The sequence below is a fragment of the Podospora pseudoanserina genome, assembly GCF_035222485.1.
Source record: "Podospora pseudoanserina strain CBS 124.78 chromosome 7 map unlocalized CBS124.78p_7.2, whole genome shotgun sequence".
Taxonomy (NCBI): domain Eukaryota; kingdom Fungi; phylum Ascomycota; class Sordariomycetes; order Sordariales; family Podosporaceae; genus Podospora; species Podospora pseudoanserina.
Window position 1 is genome coordinate 1,498,938 of NW_026946672.1, and position 15,318 is coordinate 1,514,255.

A 15,318-nucleotide genomic window follows, 5' to 3' on the forward strand; every position below is an offset into this window, starting at 1 on the left:
ATGATAGTCTGCTGAGCGATGATGCGAGCCAAGTATCCCCAAGAAAATTGCGCCCGCGGCTTGCTGCTGGTATAACCTCCCGTTTGTCCTGCCACCACGCACCGAACCAGCTCGCCAGCATCATATCATGATCATCGTATTCTTCTCTCCTTGTGCCACGCGATATCCTCCAGACGACGTTTGGTAATGGGATCAGAGGTTCACACACAGCTCCAAGGCCGGGGGATATGCAATCATCCGGAAACAAGAGCTATCCCCGTCCAAAAAAAGGACCACTTGGACCCATGTGCACAAGCACAGGTTGCGCGTGTACCTCGACTCAGCCGAACGGGATCGATCTGCACCACACCGAAATGGGGGTCGGAAGGGGTCAGGTACACATGCAGGTAGGGTCAGACTTACTTCACAGGTTCGGGCGACGCCTCCCGGAGTCTCGTTTTTATATCCGTTTTCCGGTGCGCGCCTTGCGGGAGGCTTGGATTTCGAGGAGGGCGGAATGTGACAGAGGCCGTCGAGGATTTTCTAGATGCGACGCCCGGCCGGTTGCTGCTAGCATTCGAGGCTTGTCGCAAATCATCCACACCGTCCTCTGCCGAGTTGGACGACGACGTAAAGGTGTTGGTACTAGCGCCCGATGACGCCGTCGCCAGTGGTGGGAACGGTATGGTTGCGCCGGGCGATTGCTGAGGAGACTGCGGGGGGCTTATGTTGGCGGCGAAATAGTCGGTGGGAGCTTTGGAGTTGGTGGTAGTGGTTGTGGTTGTGCGCGGCGAGACATCGGAGTCGGGGCTCTTCGCCGCCTTGGAGGAGGAGATCAATCCGGCAACATTTTTTTTGAATGTTTTACCGGCCATCGTAGGTCGGATATGTGCGTGTGGGAGAGTCTGGGTAGACGGGTGCTATGCCAGTGCTTGAGCGGCCTCACGGAGAGGCCAGCAGAGGCTATCCAACAACAACAACTTGCATAGAGCTGTTGGAAAAGTCGGTTGGTGAGATGTTCCCACTTGGACTGGTGCTGCTGACGGCACCAGGCAAGCAACGGGAACTTGCTTCCAGGAGGTGGTGAAGAAGGTGCTTGCTCGGTGAGCTTCGTCGCAAATGGCGTTGAGTTGATTTGATGTGAGTTTAAGCTGTGGCTACTGGGTCTCGTCCCGGCAAAGGTTTTGACAATGGATGTGTGTTATGCTGAACTTGTTGATGGATGAGAATATGAATAATTTGAATGTATGTCGGTGTTGCCTGTTGGAGGGGGGAAAGCTCTCTCTCAGATGGTTCGCAAACGGAAACTGCACTGGTTCAAGCAGAGCTGGGTGGTCGAGCAGGTGGGGCACTGGAGGGTACTTTGAGGAGTCTCGGTCGTTCTGCTTCTCTTGTCACGCAGCCAAACGATACTCTCTCGGTACCGTGATGCAATGTATGCAACGGTTTTATATGGAGCAGTAAAAGGAGATGGCACGAGGCGGGCGAGGTTTGGGAAGGAAGAAAGGGAAAGTCAGAAGAGGCCAAGCTGTGGATGGCACCCTAGTGGTTAGATATCTGATCCCGTCTTAAGAGCGTGAGAGCCAGACAGAGCCGGACCCCAAGTCACCACCGCTTCCATTTTTTTCTTTTGTCTTGGCGGGTGGGCTGTTTCCTGGCTGTCCAATCTGGCAAGGGTATGAAGGGTCCAGGAAGTGCCAGGGAAGGGAAGTCGGTACGGCATGGAGAGGCAAGACCGTTAATCTTGCTAGCGGCCTTGCGTTGTCCACCACGGTGCAGCTTTGGTGCAGCTTGATGAATCTGGATCACCAGACGGCTATTCGGCTACCCTGTCCCTAGCCAAGCTGGTCTAGCACTGTCCCAGTAGCGTCGAGACTGCCACGGCCTGGACCTGGACCTTGACGCGGGGCACTGCGAGTGACGCACATCCGCCAGTCTGAATAGCAGCGGCCAGTCCCGAGAGCCGATCACTGACCTCCAATTCTGTCATCCAACTCTCTCCCAAGAAGCTTCGGACAACGGGCAACCTGGAACACCTCGAGTCCTGTAACACATCCGCACCTGTTGTGCGGCGAAACACAACAGGACCAAGCTTTCTCGACCGGCCAGGCGATAGAGCCTTGGCAGCCCGTAGCTCAGGTCTGGCACAGCATGTCGTCGTCTTTGCCTCTTGTCTCTTGTTGCTCGTCTCACTGGTCTCGTCTCAGGTGGGTGAACAACGAAGGATCCCATTCGGTGACCATTCCTGGGAGCTCCCGGTCTCAATAAAACGCACCTTGACAGGTCACATGAGCCCTTGACATCCCGGGGTAGATGTGGTATGTAGAGATGGATCTAGCACCATCTGCCCAATACCACCTGGTACTGCTCCCGTTGAACTCCCATCTCCCGCTACTCTGCCGCCGACACTATTACTACCGCCACGCTGGACTACCGACCGCTGCCGCACCCACCACCACCACCAACGGCCACTGCCATCAACATCATCACCATCGTCGGCAAGCTGCCTTGCTCGGATGTGGCCTTACACCATCCACCACCCGCCCTACTCCCGCTACAGATTGGCCTTGCAGAAACAAAGACGGCAGCAACGGCAGATGACCCCACCACTGATGGCAGCGGGCGGTCCTTGGGTTGTCTTGGGAAGTCTTGGAACGAAGGTCCAGCTTCTGCCGCCAAGGTGCTAATCAGCGGGGCTGCCGTCAGCGAGGTCTTGTGAGGGCAAGCCACCGTCCCCCAGAACCGTCCCCGTAGGTTTACCGGTAGGTCACTTCCCTTCTCTACAGATACAGGAGAGGGGCATTGGAAAGCGGTCAGTGAACTAACTGATGATGGAGCAACAGCTACCTATCCACTTGCTACCGCCACAAGCAGAAGGTGAGACTGCCCGTGCCTGTACATACGGAGGGCGGGAGGTTTCCGTAATCTCTTCAGGGTCTCTTTTGCCAAGTGTCTTGTCTCGGACACAGTGCTGGCTGGGAGGAGAGAGAGAGAGAGGCAAGACATTTGTTACTTGTTCGGTATGCAAAAAGCCCGATATCAAACAACCACCCGGCACCTTTTACATACACCGTCCGTGTACCTCTCGCTCTCTCTCCGTCAATTCCATTCCGGGATATGAGCTCATCTATTATCGCGTTGCTGTCGGAATATCCGGAGGGGGGTCCGCCCGCCCTTCTTCGTATGTGTATTGGAAATCAAAACATTGTCCACCCATCCATCCAGCATGTGCTACCGACGAAGAACAAGGTCGGTCCAACAAGGAAACGCACAAGAGATCCATGACGATGCTTGGGGCTTCGGCACGGTGGTGGGCTGGGCTTTTGCGGGACAAGACTCAACAACCGACTTGGCAAAATGAGACGTACACTACGCTACACTATCAAGCAACAAAGTTGAGGTTTAGATAGAGTGATCTCCAAGGCTTGCGTGAACCTATAAAGATGGGAGAGCCCCTTGGGCGTGCGGCTTGCATATGCATGCCTCATTCTCACACACACACATTCACGTTTACAATTCAATCTCGTCACGACATACAACTTGGGGGGAAATGGGAAGGAGATAGCCCGAACGGCCGACAACATCCGAAGATGGAAAAAAACGTGTTGTTGTACAAAGCTAGAGCTTATTACAGGACTCCTCTATCCACCGCGTCGTCGGCGGCGGAGGCGGCGGGGTAGCATGGAGGGGAGGGGAGGGGTGTGAAGTGAATTGTGTGGTTCCAGATCTCTCTCTGTGGGTTGGTGGTGGTGGTTGGGGCGTGGGTGGATTTGGGCTTTGCTAGCAAGTGTCCATCCGGAGGCCTCCCTCTCAAAACTCCTCTTCGTGAGAGAGGGACTCCATCACCACACCGCATCATTCTTTGACGAGAAGGGAAAAACGTGGACAATTGTTGCGTTCCACTGCTTGACACCTTTTTTTTCTTAAAGGTTTCAGTTTGTCATCTCCGGCTTGGCTCTTTTTGATGGAGGGAGGGAGGGGGGAAAAGTCTTTGGGGGAGGGTCTTTGATGGATGAACATGCATGCATGCAAGACTTTGATAGTGGTTTTAGATCTGGGAAAAGACTTTTCTTGAGAGTAATAAGAATTGTGTCGAGCATGAGTCACTTACGGCGACATAATTTCTAGACCCGGTCGGTCTTCAGTACCTTATTGGTAGAATGCCTCTTGGGCACCCAATTCATATCTCCCAGCCCTACCTGACTTGAGCCTGTGTAAAACACACCTAGGTAGGTATCCAAAGTAACACCAAGCAACCCGAGAAAATGTCGGTACTTGAATAGACGCCGGCCCAGGTTGATAGGGTTCGACTACTTGTCAAACGCAATGTACAAATGCACATGGTCAAGAGAGTAAGTAATGCAAGTTGCTCCACCAAGCCTAGAAAAAAGGAATCACTTAGATGACTGGCAACTCGGACCACCTCACCACTAGCTGTACAGACCCACCCTGCCTACACCCAGCGATCAATTCAATCAATTAGCCAGCCAATCAAACTACCACAAATATCCAACCAACACAAAATTGTCCGTGCGGGCCACTTCTACCTACAGGAGTTTTGGCTTCACCTCGGTTTACCTCCAAACCGATTTCCAGGCCCGATCAAATCTACTATGATTTTTTTTTCCTCATACAAAGCTCTGCCTTTGCAATTTCCAGCCTGATTTTCCGCTACTTGGCAAGCCGGAGGCTGAGCTGGTAGATGGTAGCTATACCTATATTAGTATGGTAGCCCGCACGGACAATTGCGTGTTGGTTGAGTATTTGCAATAGACGAATTAGTTAGGCGCACACACTACGGCACTCATTCAATTGCGACTTAGCTGCACTACACTTAATTAAAGTACATGCAAGTGCAATTGGCTTTTCCAGTAATAAAAAAGCATAGATACAGACCACTTATTATATACTTATGTGGTGGTGTCGTGCCTTTAATTCCAGAGTGTAGCCTCGGTGGTGAACTTCATGCTCGAGTTCCTAAATTCTGGAAGAAATTTGGAAGTGCTATCAAATTAGGCCTAGTGGCAAAGTAAGCCTTAGCCCATTTTGGGAGGGTGGTCAGGTGATCTCGCTTATACAATATGTGGGGAGGTGGTCCGAGTTGCCAGTCAGTTAAAAAAGTCCGAAAAAAAGAAGTTCAGATCTCACTTTCAGAGATGTGTACGTACCTTCTAAATACTCCGTTACACAACCTCAATCGGCATGGAGTTCGGGCATACGGGGAACCGCCCTTCCGGCTTACCTTGCGTCAGAGACAAGTTAGGCGCCGCCGGCCTTGTGCATAACTTGCTCTTCTTCTCGACTGGTAGGTATTTGGCTTCTGCTCCTGTATGCAGGACCTCGGAGGTGAAAAGTCTTGGATCATCAAAAAGTCCACAGGGATAAGTTGGTACCCAGACATCCTTAGCTCCCCCAAGACTTTGGGCATCCCTCTTATTAGGCGAGAGCGAGAGAGAGAAAAGAAAAAGAGACTCGTGAATTAAACCTGATCATCTTGTCGGACTATGAGATATGCAGGCGAGCTTGGAATCTGCGCTACCTATACTACCATCCAAAAACAGGTGGGTATAAAAACCTTGCTATGTCTATCCCAAGCAGCTCCCTAAACATATACATGAGCTGGGTAAACAAACAGTGTACCATCCGACACCAGACCCAAAAGCAGCATATAGCTCGTCCCCCTATCCCGAGTACAATAGGTCGAGATCGACATCAAACCGGCCACCCCTGGAGCTACATCAAACACATGTGTGGTCGTCATTGTGCATATCAGTCCCCTACCTGGGAGAGGGGAAAAGGTGAGGGGGAGCTTCCCTCGGACGGGGCAACACGACAGCATTTCACATGTCACCTCACCCACCTCATCAGGCCATCTCACCAATTGCACGACCACCACAGCATTACGTACCGTACCATACCAGCATCAGATATCAAACTCCACACCGCCAGTGAGAATCACCTTCACCATATGTTCTGTGCATATGGCTCGTACAAAACAACCCAGTCATAATCTTCCTGTCACCAGCTACGTGTGTTACAATCATGATAACAACCATCTTGCTTTCAAATCCACATCGTATTAAAGATCGCTGTCCGAAGCTGGTACCATATAGTAGTAGCACCCTGCTTACTTCCCCAGAAACATACCACACAAGCCGAAAAGCCGCTTATCACCGCTCTCCATTCCTGCCGTGGCTCTTATCTCCAGGGAAACCGGCGATCCTTCAAACTACCTCGGGGTATACTCGGCCGCCGGCCAGTCTTGTCTTCCCTCGACCGGACTTTTCGGAGGCCCCCTTTTCTTAAATGTTTCCCTCCGTTCCATACCGTCTACCCGCCGCGCGCGTTGTCATGGTATGTGCTGCATATCGTGCCTCCCTTTCAGGCGAAGAAAAAAAGAAAAAAAAGCTTTCCATTTTGACGCCTGATATGCAATGCTGCAAACCACAGAAAAGGTACCTTGCGTGCGTTAATCCACCCCGCCCATCCAGCTCCCTGCTTTTGTCTTTCCGTTACCGTGCCCTACATAAATCCCTGGTGAGATGTACACAGCAAACTGGGTATCAGTATGACCCAATGGAGAAATATCCATTTTGTGTCATTCCCATCTCAGCCGAAACCCCTGGTCCCTGCGGTGTGATATTGCTCCTTCATGCATAAGTGCGCGAGAGGTTGCGGAGATACCAATCAACGAGCTTGCGGCCCATCTTGGCCTCCGAGATATGGATAAGGTCCTGCATGATGAAGTCAGCATATGCCTTGTCTTGAGATGAACAACCAACAAAAGATCAAAACTTACACCTTGGAGAGCATAGTCGAGGTCGCTGGTGTTAACCCACTCGCCCTCCAAAAGAGCACCCTCGTTCCACCGGATCTGCTTGTTGCGCTGCTTGTTAACAAGCAGGATAGAACGGAGCTCCTCGGGCTTGACGTCGAGAAAACCAGCCAGCTTCTTGAGGTCCATGGTGGTGTAAAGACGGAGGTAAGACTTGATGGTGGGGTTGAACATGTTGGTCTTAACCTCCTCCATGAAGATGGAAAGGTGATGCTCAATGGGGTCGATGTTGCTCTCGGGGGCATCAAAGTTGGGAGGTACGGGAGAGATGAACTTGGGGCACGCAGTGCGGAAGAGCTCCTCGAAGACGGGGAGGGACTCGGGGCCGCCACGCTGGAGCTTCAGGAGCTGCTCGCCGTACTTCTCACGGAGGGCGGTGTGGATGCTGTCATCCAGACGAGTGGGCTGGAAGGCAACGCAGATGGCGATGAGAGCGAGCATCTGGTCGCTCTTCTTGTTGATGTTATCGTACTGCGCGTTCTTCTGGAAGTTCTTGGTCCTGGAGACGTAGATCAAGATGTGGCTGAACATGCGGAGAGCGTCGGCGTAGCGGCGCATCATCATGTAAGAGAAACCCACATAGTAGTATGTGGTGAAGTGGGCAGCCATGACACGGGCGAACATGGCCTTCTTGTTGAGCTCAATGTCGTCGAGAGTCTTAAGCGCGAGGCTGAAGTCACCGAGAAGGCAGTGGACCCGGAGGAGGCCAATGATCGAGAAGTAGCCCAACATCTTGTAAAGGGCCTTGGATCCGTAGGGACCGGCGACAAGGGCGGCATCCTCACCGCGCTTGGTAGCCTGGAGCTGTTCCTGGATCTGAGACTTCTGGATCAAGGAGTAGAGAACGTTGAGCACGCTGTAGCAACCCCAGGTGTTTGGGTTCTCCTTGAGAAGCTGAGTCTCCTCCTCGTTGTTTCCCTGCCGCGCGATCCTCGCCCGGTATGTGGAGAATGTGTTGAACTGGTAAATGAATTCATCAATCACATCCCAGGCCCAGTAGTACTACCCTCAGTATCAACGTCAGCTTGTTGGCCTCAACATGTAATCCACAACCCATTTCGGCTGAGGTATAGTGCAAACTGACCGATGGAGGCTCGAGATCGACGGGGCCTTCCGAATTAAGGATGTAGTGGAACAAGCTGCAGTAGTTGTCGTAGCTTGAGAACTTGGCCTCGAGCGTCGCCTGATAATCCAAGGGCTGAGCGGCCTGGAGTAACCGGGCCTGGAGATCGTCGGCAGCCTGGGCAAGGGCAGCCTGGTCGAGGCCGTCCAAATCGTCGTCCTGTCCGTATTGGACCTGCTCCTGGTAGTCGGCGACGAGGGCCTCCTCCTCAACATCGCTATCGTCCTCCATGGCCCGGATAGGGGCCATACCCTGCTGGAAGGCGCTCATGATTTCGAACTCGTGACAGGCAAACTCGGAACTGTAAATCGACGGGTCGGTTTGCGGGGGGTTCGTCGGGGCGGTGGTAGGGTCGCGGGTGGATGGACTGGTTTGTGGTGGTGGCCGTCAGTCGCAAAAGACCCAGAAATGGTTTGCTGCCGGGGGTGGGGCTCAATTTTTTGTGCTTGAGGGGCTGCCACTGGACAAAGCGGTGAATTTTGATATGGCAGCTGCAGCGCCGGTTTAGGGTTTGGTGTGCAAGTAAGCAATTAAACAGTATTGGCAGAATTGTTGGTGGTTTTTAGCTGCATAAGCTCCGATTGGTGCATTTTTGTCGATCGCTTTGATGCAACTTTGATGAATCACTTTGAATCAAGCTGCACAGCATGAGCTTCGCCGCAGCGAAGAGTCATCGGTGTAATCTCAGGCCATTTTGACAATTATATAGCTTCCTTACGTCAACAACTTTAGAATGAAGATATCTCGAGCTCACATGTGCTTACAAACAGCTTGCCATTCAGTTATTGGCCCCACCTGTGACAGACCGATTCTCCCAGTTTTCTGAAGGAGGGGCTTGGTTTTGCCCCGCCAAATATTTTGGACCACTTATCTTATCGTCAATCCCACTTCCATCCCAGTTCGACCATCGAGGTGTTGGATTACGACGCATATATCAACTTTCTGTTGTCACCCTTGATAGAAAAGTCTACAGGTGCTCGTTATTTATATTCAGAAAATACCAACCCTACCAACTGTACATTTCTCACCCACCATCACACACATTCACCATGCCGGTCGTTAGTCCCGATAAGCTGGCAAAGCTCCAGCAAAACGCCGACGATGTTCGAAATGTATGTCATAGATCACATCTCTCTCAAACATGGATGAATCTCACTGACGCCTCATAACAGATCTGCATTCTCGCGCATGTAGTAAGTTGATAAGTGAATTTTACACATATCAGCATCACCTGGACTGACAAGAGCTAGGATCACGGTAAAACCTCACTTACAGACGCTCTTCTTGCCACAAATGGCATCATTTCACCGAGATTGGCCGGCAAGATCCGCTACCTCGATTCCCGTCCAGACGAACAACTGCGTGGTATCACCATGGAATCATCAGCTATTTCTCTCTATTTCTCCATGCTGAGAAGGTCAAGCCCAGAGGCTACCCCTGAGCCAAAAGAATATCTCATCAATCTCATAGACTCACCCGGGCACATTGATTTCAGCAGTGAGGTCTCGACGGCATCGCGACTATGTGATGGGGCTGTTGTTCTGGTGGACGCAGTAGAGGGTGTATGTAGTCAGACGGTCACAGTACTCAGACAAACGTGGATCGAGAAGTTGAAGCCATTACTCGTCATCAACAAAATCGATCGCCTTATCACCGAGCTCAAGATGACGCCGAACGAAGCATATATTCACATCAGCAAACTACTAGAACAAGTCAACGCTGTTCTGGGTAGTTTCTTCCAAGGCGAGAGAATGGAGGAGGATCTGAACTGGAGAGAGAGAATGGAGGAGCGCCGAGCCCAGGCTGTGGCAAACAAGGAGGCCCAATTGGTGGACCAGCAAAGCGATGCCGGCGATTTACAGTTCCAAGAAAAGGACGACGAGGAGATCTATTTTGCCCCCGAAAAGAACAATGTCATCTTTGGCAGTGCCATCGATGGCTGGGCGTTCACAGTACGGCAATTCGCTGGCTTGTATGAGAAAAAGCTCGGCATCAAGCGCAGCCTTCTTGAAAAGGTCCTTTGGGGCAATTTTTACCTCGACCCGAAGACCAGGAAGGTTCTCGGGCCAAAACATCTGAAAGGCAGAAACTTGAAGCCTATCTTTGTTCAATTGGTGCTCGAGACTATATGGGCTGTCTACGGGGCCACCGTGGGTGGTGACCACGGAAAGGGGGATCCAGCTATGCTGGAAAAGATCACAAAGTCTTTGAACATCACCATTCCACCTCATATTCTGCGCTCCCGCGACCCGAAGTTACTTCTTACCGCCGTCTTCGCGTCCTGGCTTCCACTCTCGGTGGCACTCCTGGTTTCAGTTGTTGAGTCGCTACCTTCGCCCAGAACCGCCCAAGCCGAACGTCTTCCAGAATTGCTGCAAGAAGTGCCTGGTGCGGACCAAATCGATCCTGCCATCAAGGAAGCCATGGTCTCATTCAAAAAGGAGAAGTCAGACCCCATGGTGGCGTACGTGAGCAAGATGGTGTCAGTCAAGGAGAGCGAATTGCCAGAAAACAGAAGAAAAGGGCCAATGAATGGCGAGGAAGCCCGAGATCTTGCGAGAAAGAAACGCGCCGAGGCACTCCGTGCACAGAAAGAGGCCAGAGGCGACAGAGAGGATGATGACGTTCAATTCATCACGGATGGACTTGCAAGCGCCTCTCTTGAGACCCAGACACCAAAAGAGGAGGAAAAGCCTGCCGAGACCGAGCATTTGATTGGTTTCTCTCGTATCTACTCCGGAACCCTCTCTGTTGGTGACGAAGTTTACGTCTTGCCACCAAAGTTTTCGCCAGCCAACCCGCTTGCTGAGCCAGTTCCCAAGAAAGTCAAGGTTGAGGCACTCTACATGATGATGGGCCGCAATCTTGAGCTCCTGGACACAGTCCCGGCTGGTGTGGTCTTTGGCATCCGTGGGCTCGAGGGTAGCGGCCTGCTCAAGTCTGGCACAATATGCAGCCAACTCGAGGGATCTGTCAACCTTGCTGGTATAGCAAACCTGCACGGCAAACCCATCGTCCGTGTTGCTCTTGAGCCGGAGAATCCATCCGACTTGGACAAGATGATCAAGGGTCTCCAACTGCTTGTGCAGAGTGACCCTTGCGCCGAGTATGAACAATTTTCTACCGGTGAGCACGTCTTGTTGACTGCCGGTGAACTGCACCTGGAACGCTGCTTGACCGATCTCAGGGAACGCTTTGCCCGCTGCGAGATCCAGGCCAGTGCCCCTATCGTGCCCTACCGTGAGACAATCGTCCGCGCAGAGGAGATGCGTCCTCCAGTCAACAAGGATCTCGGTCGTGGTGTGGTCGTTGGTGTTACCAGCTCCAAGCAAGTCACCATCACTCTTCGCGTGAGGCCACTTCCAGCGGAGTTCACCGACTTCCTAGGCAAGAATGCCGCCAGTATCAAGACTCTTTACTCAGGCCAGAAGAATGGTGACGATGAAGGCTCCGTAGCCCAAGATGATTCGTCCGAAGCAGATGCCGTAGAGGACAACGACCTCACTATCACCAAGGCTCTTACCGCAGAGGAGCTGTCCAAGGAACTTCAATCCACCCTTGACAAGAGCGAAAAGGCCCGCGACGCCTCCATCTGGAAGGACGCCGTGGACCGCATCATCTCTTTCGGCCCCAGGCGCACAGGCCCGAACATTCTCATCGACGCGACCAAAGACCAGTTCTTCCCCAAGGCCTTTGCCGCCGACAAGGAGGCTGTTGCCAGGGCCGTCAAGATTTCTGGTGATGAATCCCTCGACGCCCGCCACTTCAGCGACAAGATCGCCTACGCCTTTCAGCTCGCCACCCATCACGGACCCCTCTGCCACGAGCCAGTCCAGGGCATTGCTGTGTTCATTGAGGATGTCTCTGTCAACATTGAGGGCAACGTGACCGCTCGTGACCACATCAACCGTCTCACTGGCGAAGTGATCAAGACTGTACAACAATCCATTCACAAGGGCTTCCTGGATTGGTCACCCCGTCTAATGCTGGCCATGTATTCTGTTGAGATCCAAGCAGGCAGTATGTTTTCCCTCCTCTCCCTCTCACCCCTTTAACTTGGTATACTAACCTCCCTTTCCTTCAGCCGAAGTCCTAGGCCGCGTCTACGACGTCCTCACCCGCCGTCGCGGCAAGGTCCAGTCCGAAGCCATGAACGAAGGCACGCCCTTCTTCACCATCGTCGCCACCTTGCCCGTTGCGGAATCTTTCGGTTTCGCGGATGACATGCGCAAGCGCACATCTGGTGCTGCCCAGCCTCAGCTTATTTTCACTGGCTTTGAGATTCTGGACGAGGACCCGTTCTGGGTGCCGTTTACAGAGGATGATCTGGAGGATCTGGGCGAGTTTGGTGACAAGGAGATCGTGGCGAAGAGGTATATGGATGGGGTGAGGAGGAGGAAGGGGTTGTTGGTGGAGGGGCGGAATGTGGCTACTGATGCTTCGAAGCAGAGGACTCTGAAGAGGTAAAGGTGATAGAATAGGGGTAGAAGACACAAGATTGGTGAGCAAAAAGAGACAATATTGTGCCCCAAATGCCGTGGCCATCTCTTCTCAAGCCGGAAACAAGGCCAAAGTATCATAGGTTCATTTCATCTATTACCATATTATTAATAATGCTAAATATTCCGCTCTGTCACGCACTGCCCTTCCTCCTCCCATTGCCCCTTGCTTTCCTCCCATGCAAACATGAAAAAGCGAATGTACAAGTCCAACCTTTTGACCAGACCAGACCCAAGCAGCCAGCCACCAGCAGCAGCAGCAGCAGCAGCACCAGCAGCACAGCGCCCCAACCCCATTGCTTGCTAAAACCCCCAAAATGGTACAAAAGAACGAACGACACATATATACCTGGCATAATTTGTTTACGCATCCGCCTACCAACCACCCACCCCCCAACCCCAACCCCGACCACTCTATACCATAAACCCTGCTTGGTTTTCCATGATCCATCCCTTCCAGTCGTCATGCCCATTTCATCCATCATTTGCTGGCTTGATTCTTCTCAAAAGCAAAAAAAGAGACAAGACAAAGATCATTAAAAGATGTAAAAACCCACTCCCTTTACTTTCCCATCCCCTCTCGAATCGAACAAAAACCACCCTTCTCACTCCCCCTCACTTCTTCTTCCCGTTCTGCTGCTCCCCCTCATCTCCACTCCCCTCATCCTCACTCCTATCATCACTCGCCTCCCGATCCCTCACAAACCTATACGCAATCCTCACAATGAAAAACAACCAAAACAGATTCAGCGCCTGCAAGCTCCCCAGCAAACCTCCCGTGATCCAAAACGCCAAGTCACACTTGTAGCTGCCCCCCTCCCAGTCCATGACATACGGCCCGACAGTCTTGAACTCATTAAACAAGCTAACCAAGATCTTCAAGTTCAAAAAATGCCTCAGGTAGATCCAAGAGCACATAAACAGGAAATAGTACGGTCCCGTGATCGGATGGTCGACATAATTCAGCGATTTGGAAGTGGCGAGGAAAAAGTCCGAAATGTCGTGCGTGATGTACACCGCAAGCCCCATATACGTAAAGTGAAACCTGTAGCTCAGACCGATGAGCGCAAGCGAGACGATATGGTGGCCGACTAGCTCCTTAAAGTCCTTTCGTGGCTTCTCCATCCCAAGCAACAATACAATCGCCTGCTGGGCCCAGTATGCCGCCTGGAAGAGATAATAAAATTTAAACGCCCCGTCGTGCGTCTTGTGCGGGTAACCTTCGTACATCCCCACGACATCAAAGTACCAGATTGGCGTCCTCGACATGACCCACATGCCACACGGGCCCATGATGCCAAAGTAGAGCGCCGTGTACATCTGCTCCATGTATCTCGCCTGCTTCCCCCTCGACTTGAGCCCGACCCAGCGGGAGAGCGGCCGGAGGACCTCCTGCATGATGAACTCGCGCGTGAAGGAGAGGACGACGGTGTAAAAGGTCACAAAGGCGATGTCCCAGAGCCCCTTGCCGTACTGGACGTGGGTCGCCCCCGGGGTTTCCGACAGGGGGAGTCTGTACGACAGGAACAAAAAGTGGGAGAGGGGGTTGGAGGAGGTAGGGTTGATTGCGTAGCCGAGGAGAAAGCAAGACAACAGGAACAAGGGGAGGACCCAAGTGTGTTTTACGCATGTGTGCTTGACTCGGCGGAGGAGGGTGCGGGCTTTGCGGCGTTTGGAGGTGCGTTTTGTTGATGGGGGGGAGGGGGGTTCCTGAATGGGAACAGACACACTGTGAGTTAGTTTTGGTGTGGTGGTGTTTACTTTCGAAGCGGTCAGGAGAGAGCGAGCGAAAAGAAAACACATACCTTGGAGTGGGCTCCCTGGATGTGCGCAATGCTCGTAGCAAGCGACGGCGAGCCGGTGTCGCCCACTTTCAAGTCATCTCCCAAGATGCTCGCCTTTCTCGTCCTCCTTCGCGTCGCCGTCGCGCTCTCGGTGGTGGTGGTGGTGCCGGGCAGAGGCGGGAAGGGCTCTGATCCCGTCGCCATCTTTGGTGATTTTAGGTAAGGAAAGCTGTTCAGTTCTGTGTCATAGGGCGCCACAACGCGGCCGTTTTAAATGTTCGTTCGTTCGCCGGTTTGTGTCTCGGGTTGGGCAAGGAAGAAGAAAAAAAAGGTTTGGAATTGTCGGAGTCGGAGGCAAACAGTTCTCGAGCCAGCTAGCACAGCGCGCGGACTTGATTTCCGAGGGACTGGATGAGACGGGGGTTCAAAAAACTGCAGGGTTCCCGCAGAAAAAAAGGCTTCGATTAGGTAATGGATCCCTGCTTGTGCCTGCTGACACTTCCAGACGCCGCCTCTAAGAAAAGTGGTTGCAGGTAGGTATGCGTGTAGGGACTGGCACTGACTGTAGAGACCCAAATCCCCTTTGTTGATTGTTGACCTCAAGGATAAACAAAGTGGTCAAATCAGTTCAAAACGCCGTGTTGCACAGCACGAACGAACTGATGGTGTTAAAAGTACACTGTGCAGTCGACGGGTCCGCGTTTTGAGAAACGGCCAATCGACGACGGACAACAACTGAACCCCTGATTTTAGGGGAACGAGACCCACAGGTCAAGTGCGAGCCCCTTTTTCTGGAAGCCAGCTGCCGTTTTCAACCGAGTCTTTGGATACAGTGCTGACTGCTGTGTCAACAACCAAAAGTGTTATGAGAATCTAGAGCGTAGTAAGATCGTGCAACACAAGCTGACAGACCAGACACATGGAAGCGGCATGGATGGCAGAAATAACCGTACTTGATTTTCCTTCACCAAAACCTCCCGTACAAGCTAAACGATAGATCTGACACCTTGCTGTAGCAGATCACATAACCACTGCTTTTCCCCCCGAAATAAACCACGTCCCAACTAAATAGACGAGAACGTGATTCAAGATCCAAAA

The 15,318-nt window shown here is 52.3% G+C and overlaps 4 protein-coding genes across 4 annotated transcripts; 1 reads left to right on the forward strand and 3 right to left on the reverse strand.

Moving 5' to 3' along the window:
• Positions 1-319: 319 nt before the first annotated feature.
• QC764_0114140 (uncharacterized protein) lies at positions 320-1,800 on the reverse strand (the record flags this gene model as incomplete). Its single annotated transcript, XM_062941198.1, has 2 exons — positions 403-1,800; positions 320-338 (listed from the first exon to the last, which is right to left on the reverse strand). Exons 1-2 carry the CDS (start codon positions 852-854, stop codon positions 320-322), a joined length of 471 nt encoding a protein of 156 aa, XP_062796230.1. The 5' UTR covers positions 855-1,800.
• A 4,237-nt stretch (positions 1,801-6,037) lies between these two features.
• Positions 6,038-8,619, reverse strand: QC764_705970 (uncharacterized protein). The gene is made up of 3 exons (XM_062950247.1): positions 7,899-8,619; positions 6,779-7,816; positions 6,038-6,713 (listed from the first exon to the last, which is right to left on the reverse strand). Exons 1-3 carry the CDS (start codon positions 8,205-8,207, stop codon positions 6,630-6,632), a joined length of 1,431 nt encoding a protein of 476 aa, XP_062796231.1. The 5' UTR covers positions 8,208-8,619; the 3' UTR covers positions 6,038-6,629.
• On the forward strand, positions 8,620-12,561 carry RIA1 (Cytoplasmic GTPase/eEF2-like protein (ribosomal biogenesis)). The gene is made up of 4 exons (XM_062950248.1): positions 8,620-9,049; positions 9,110-9,130; positions 9,188-11,957; positions 12,022-12,561. Exons 1-4 carry the CDS (start codon positions 8,987-8,989, stop codon positions 12,402-12,404), a joined length of 3,237 nt encoding a protein of 1,078 aa, XP_062796232.1. The 5' UTR covers positions 8,620-8,986; the 3' UTR covers positions 12,405-12,561.
• A 274-nt stretch (positions 12,562-12,835) lies between these two features.
• Positions 12,836-14,926, reverse strand: LAG1_3 (sphingosine N-acyltransferase lag1). Its single transcript, XM_062950249.1, has 2 exons — positions 14,242-14,926; positions 12,836-14,146 (listed from the first exon to the last, which is right to left on the reverse strand). The coding sequence occupies exons 1-2, from the start codon at positions 14,422-14,424 to the stop codon at positions 13,052-13,054; spliced, it is 1,278 nt and encodes a 425-aa protein (XP_062796233.1). The 5' UTR covers positions 14,425-14,926; the 3' UTR covers positions 12,836-13,051.
• Between the last annotated feature and the right edge of the window lie 392 nt (positions 14,927-15,318).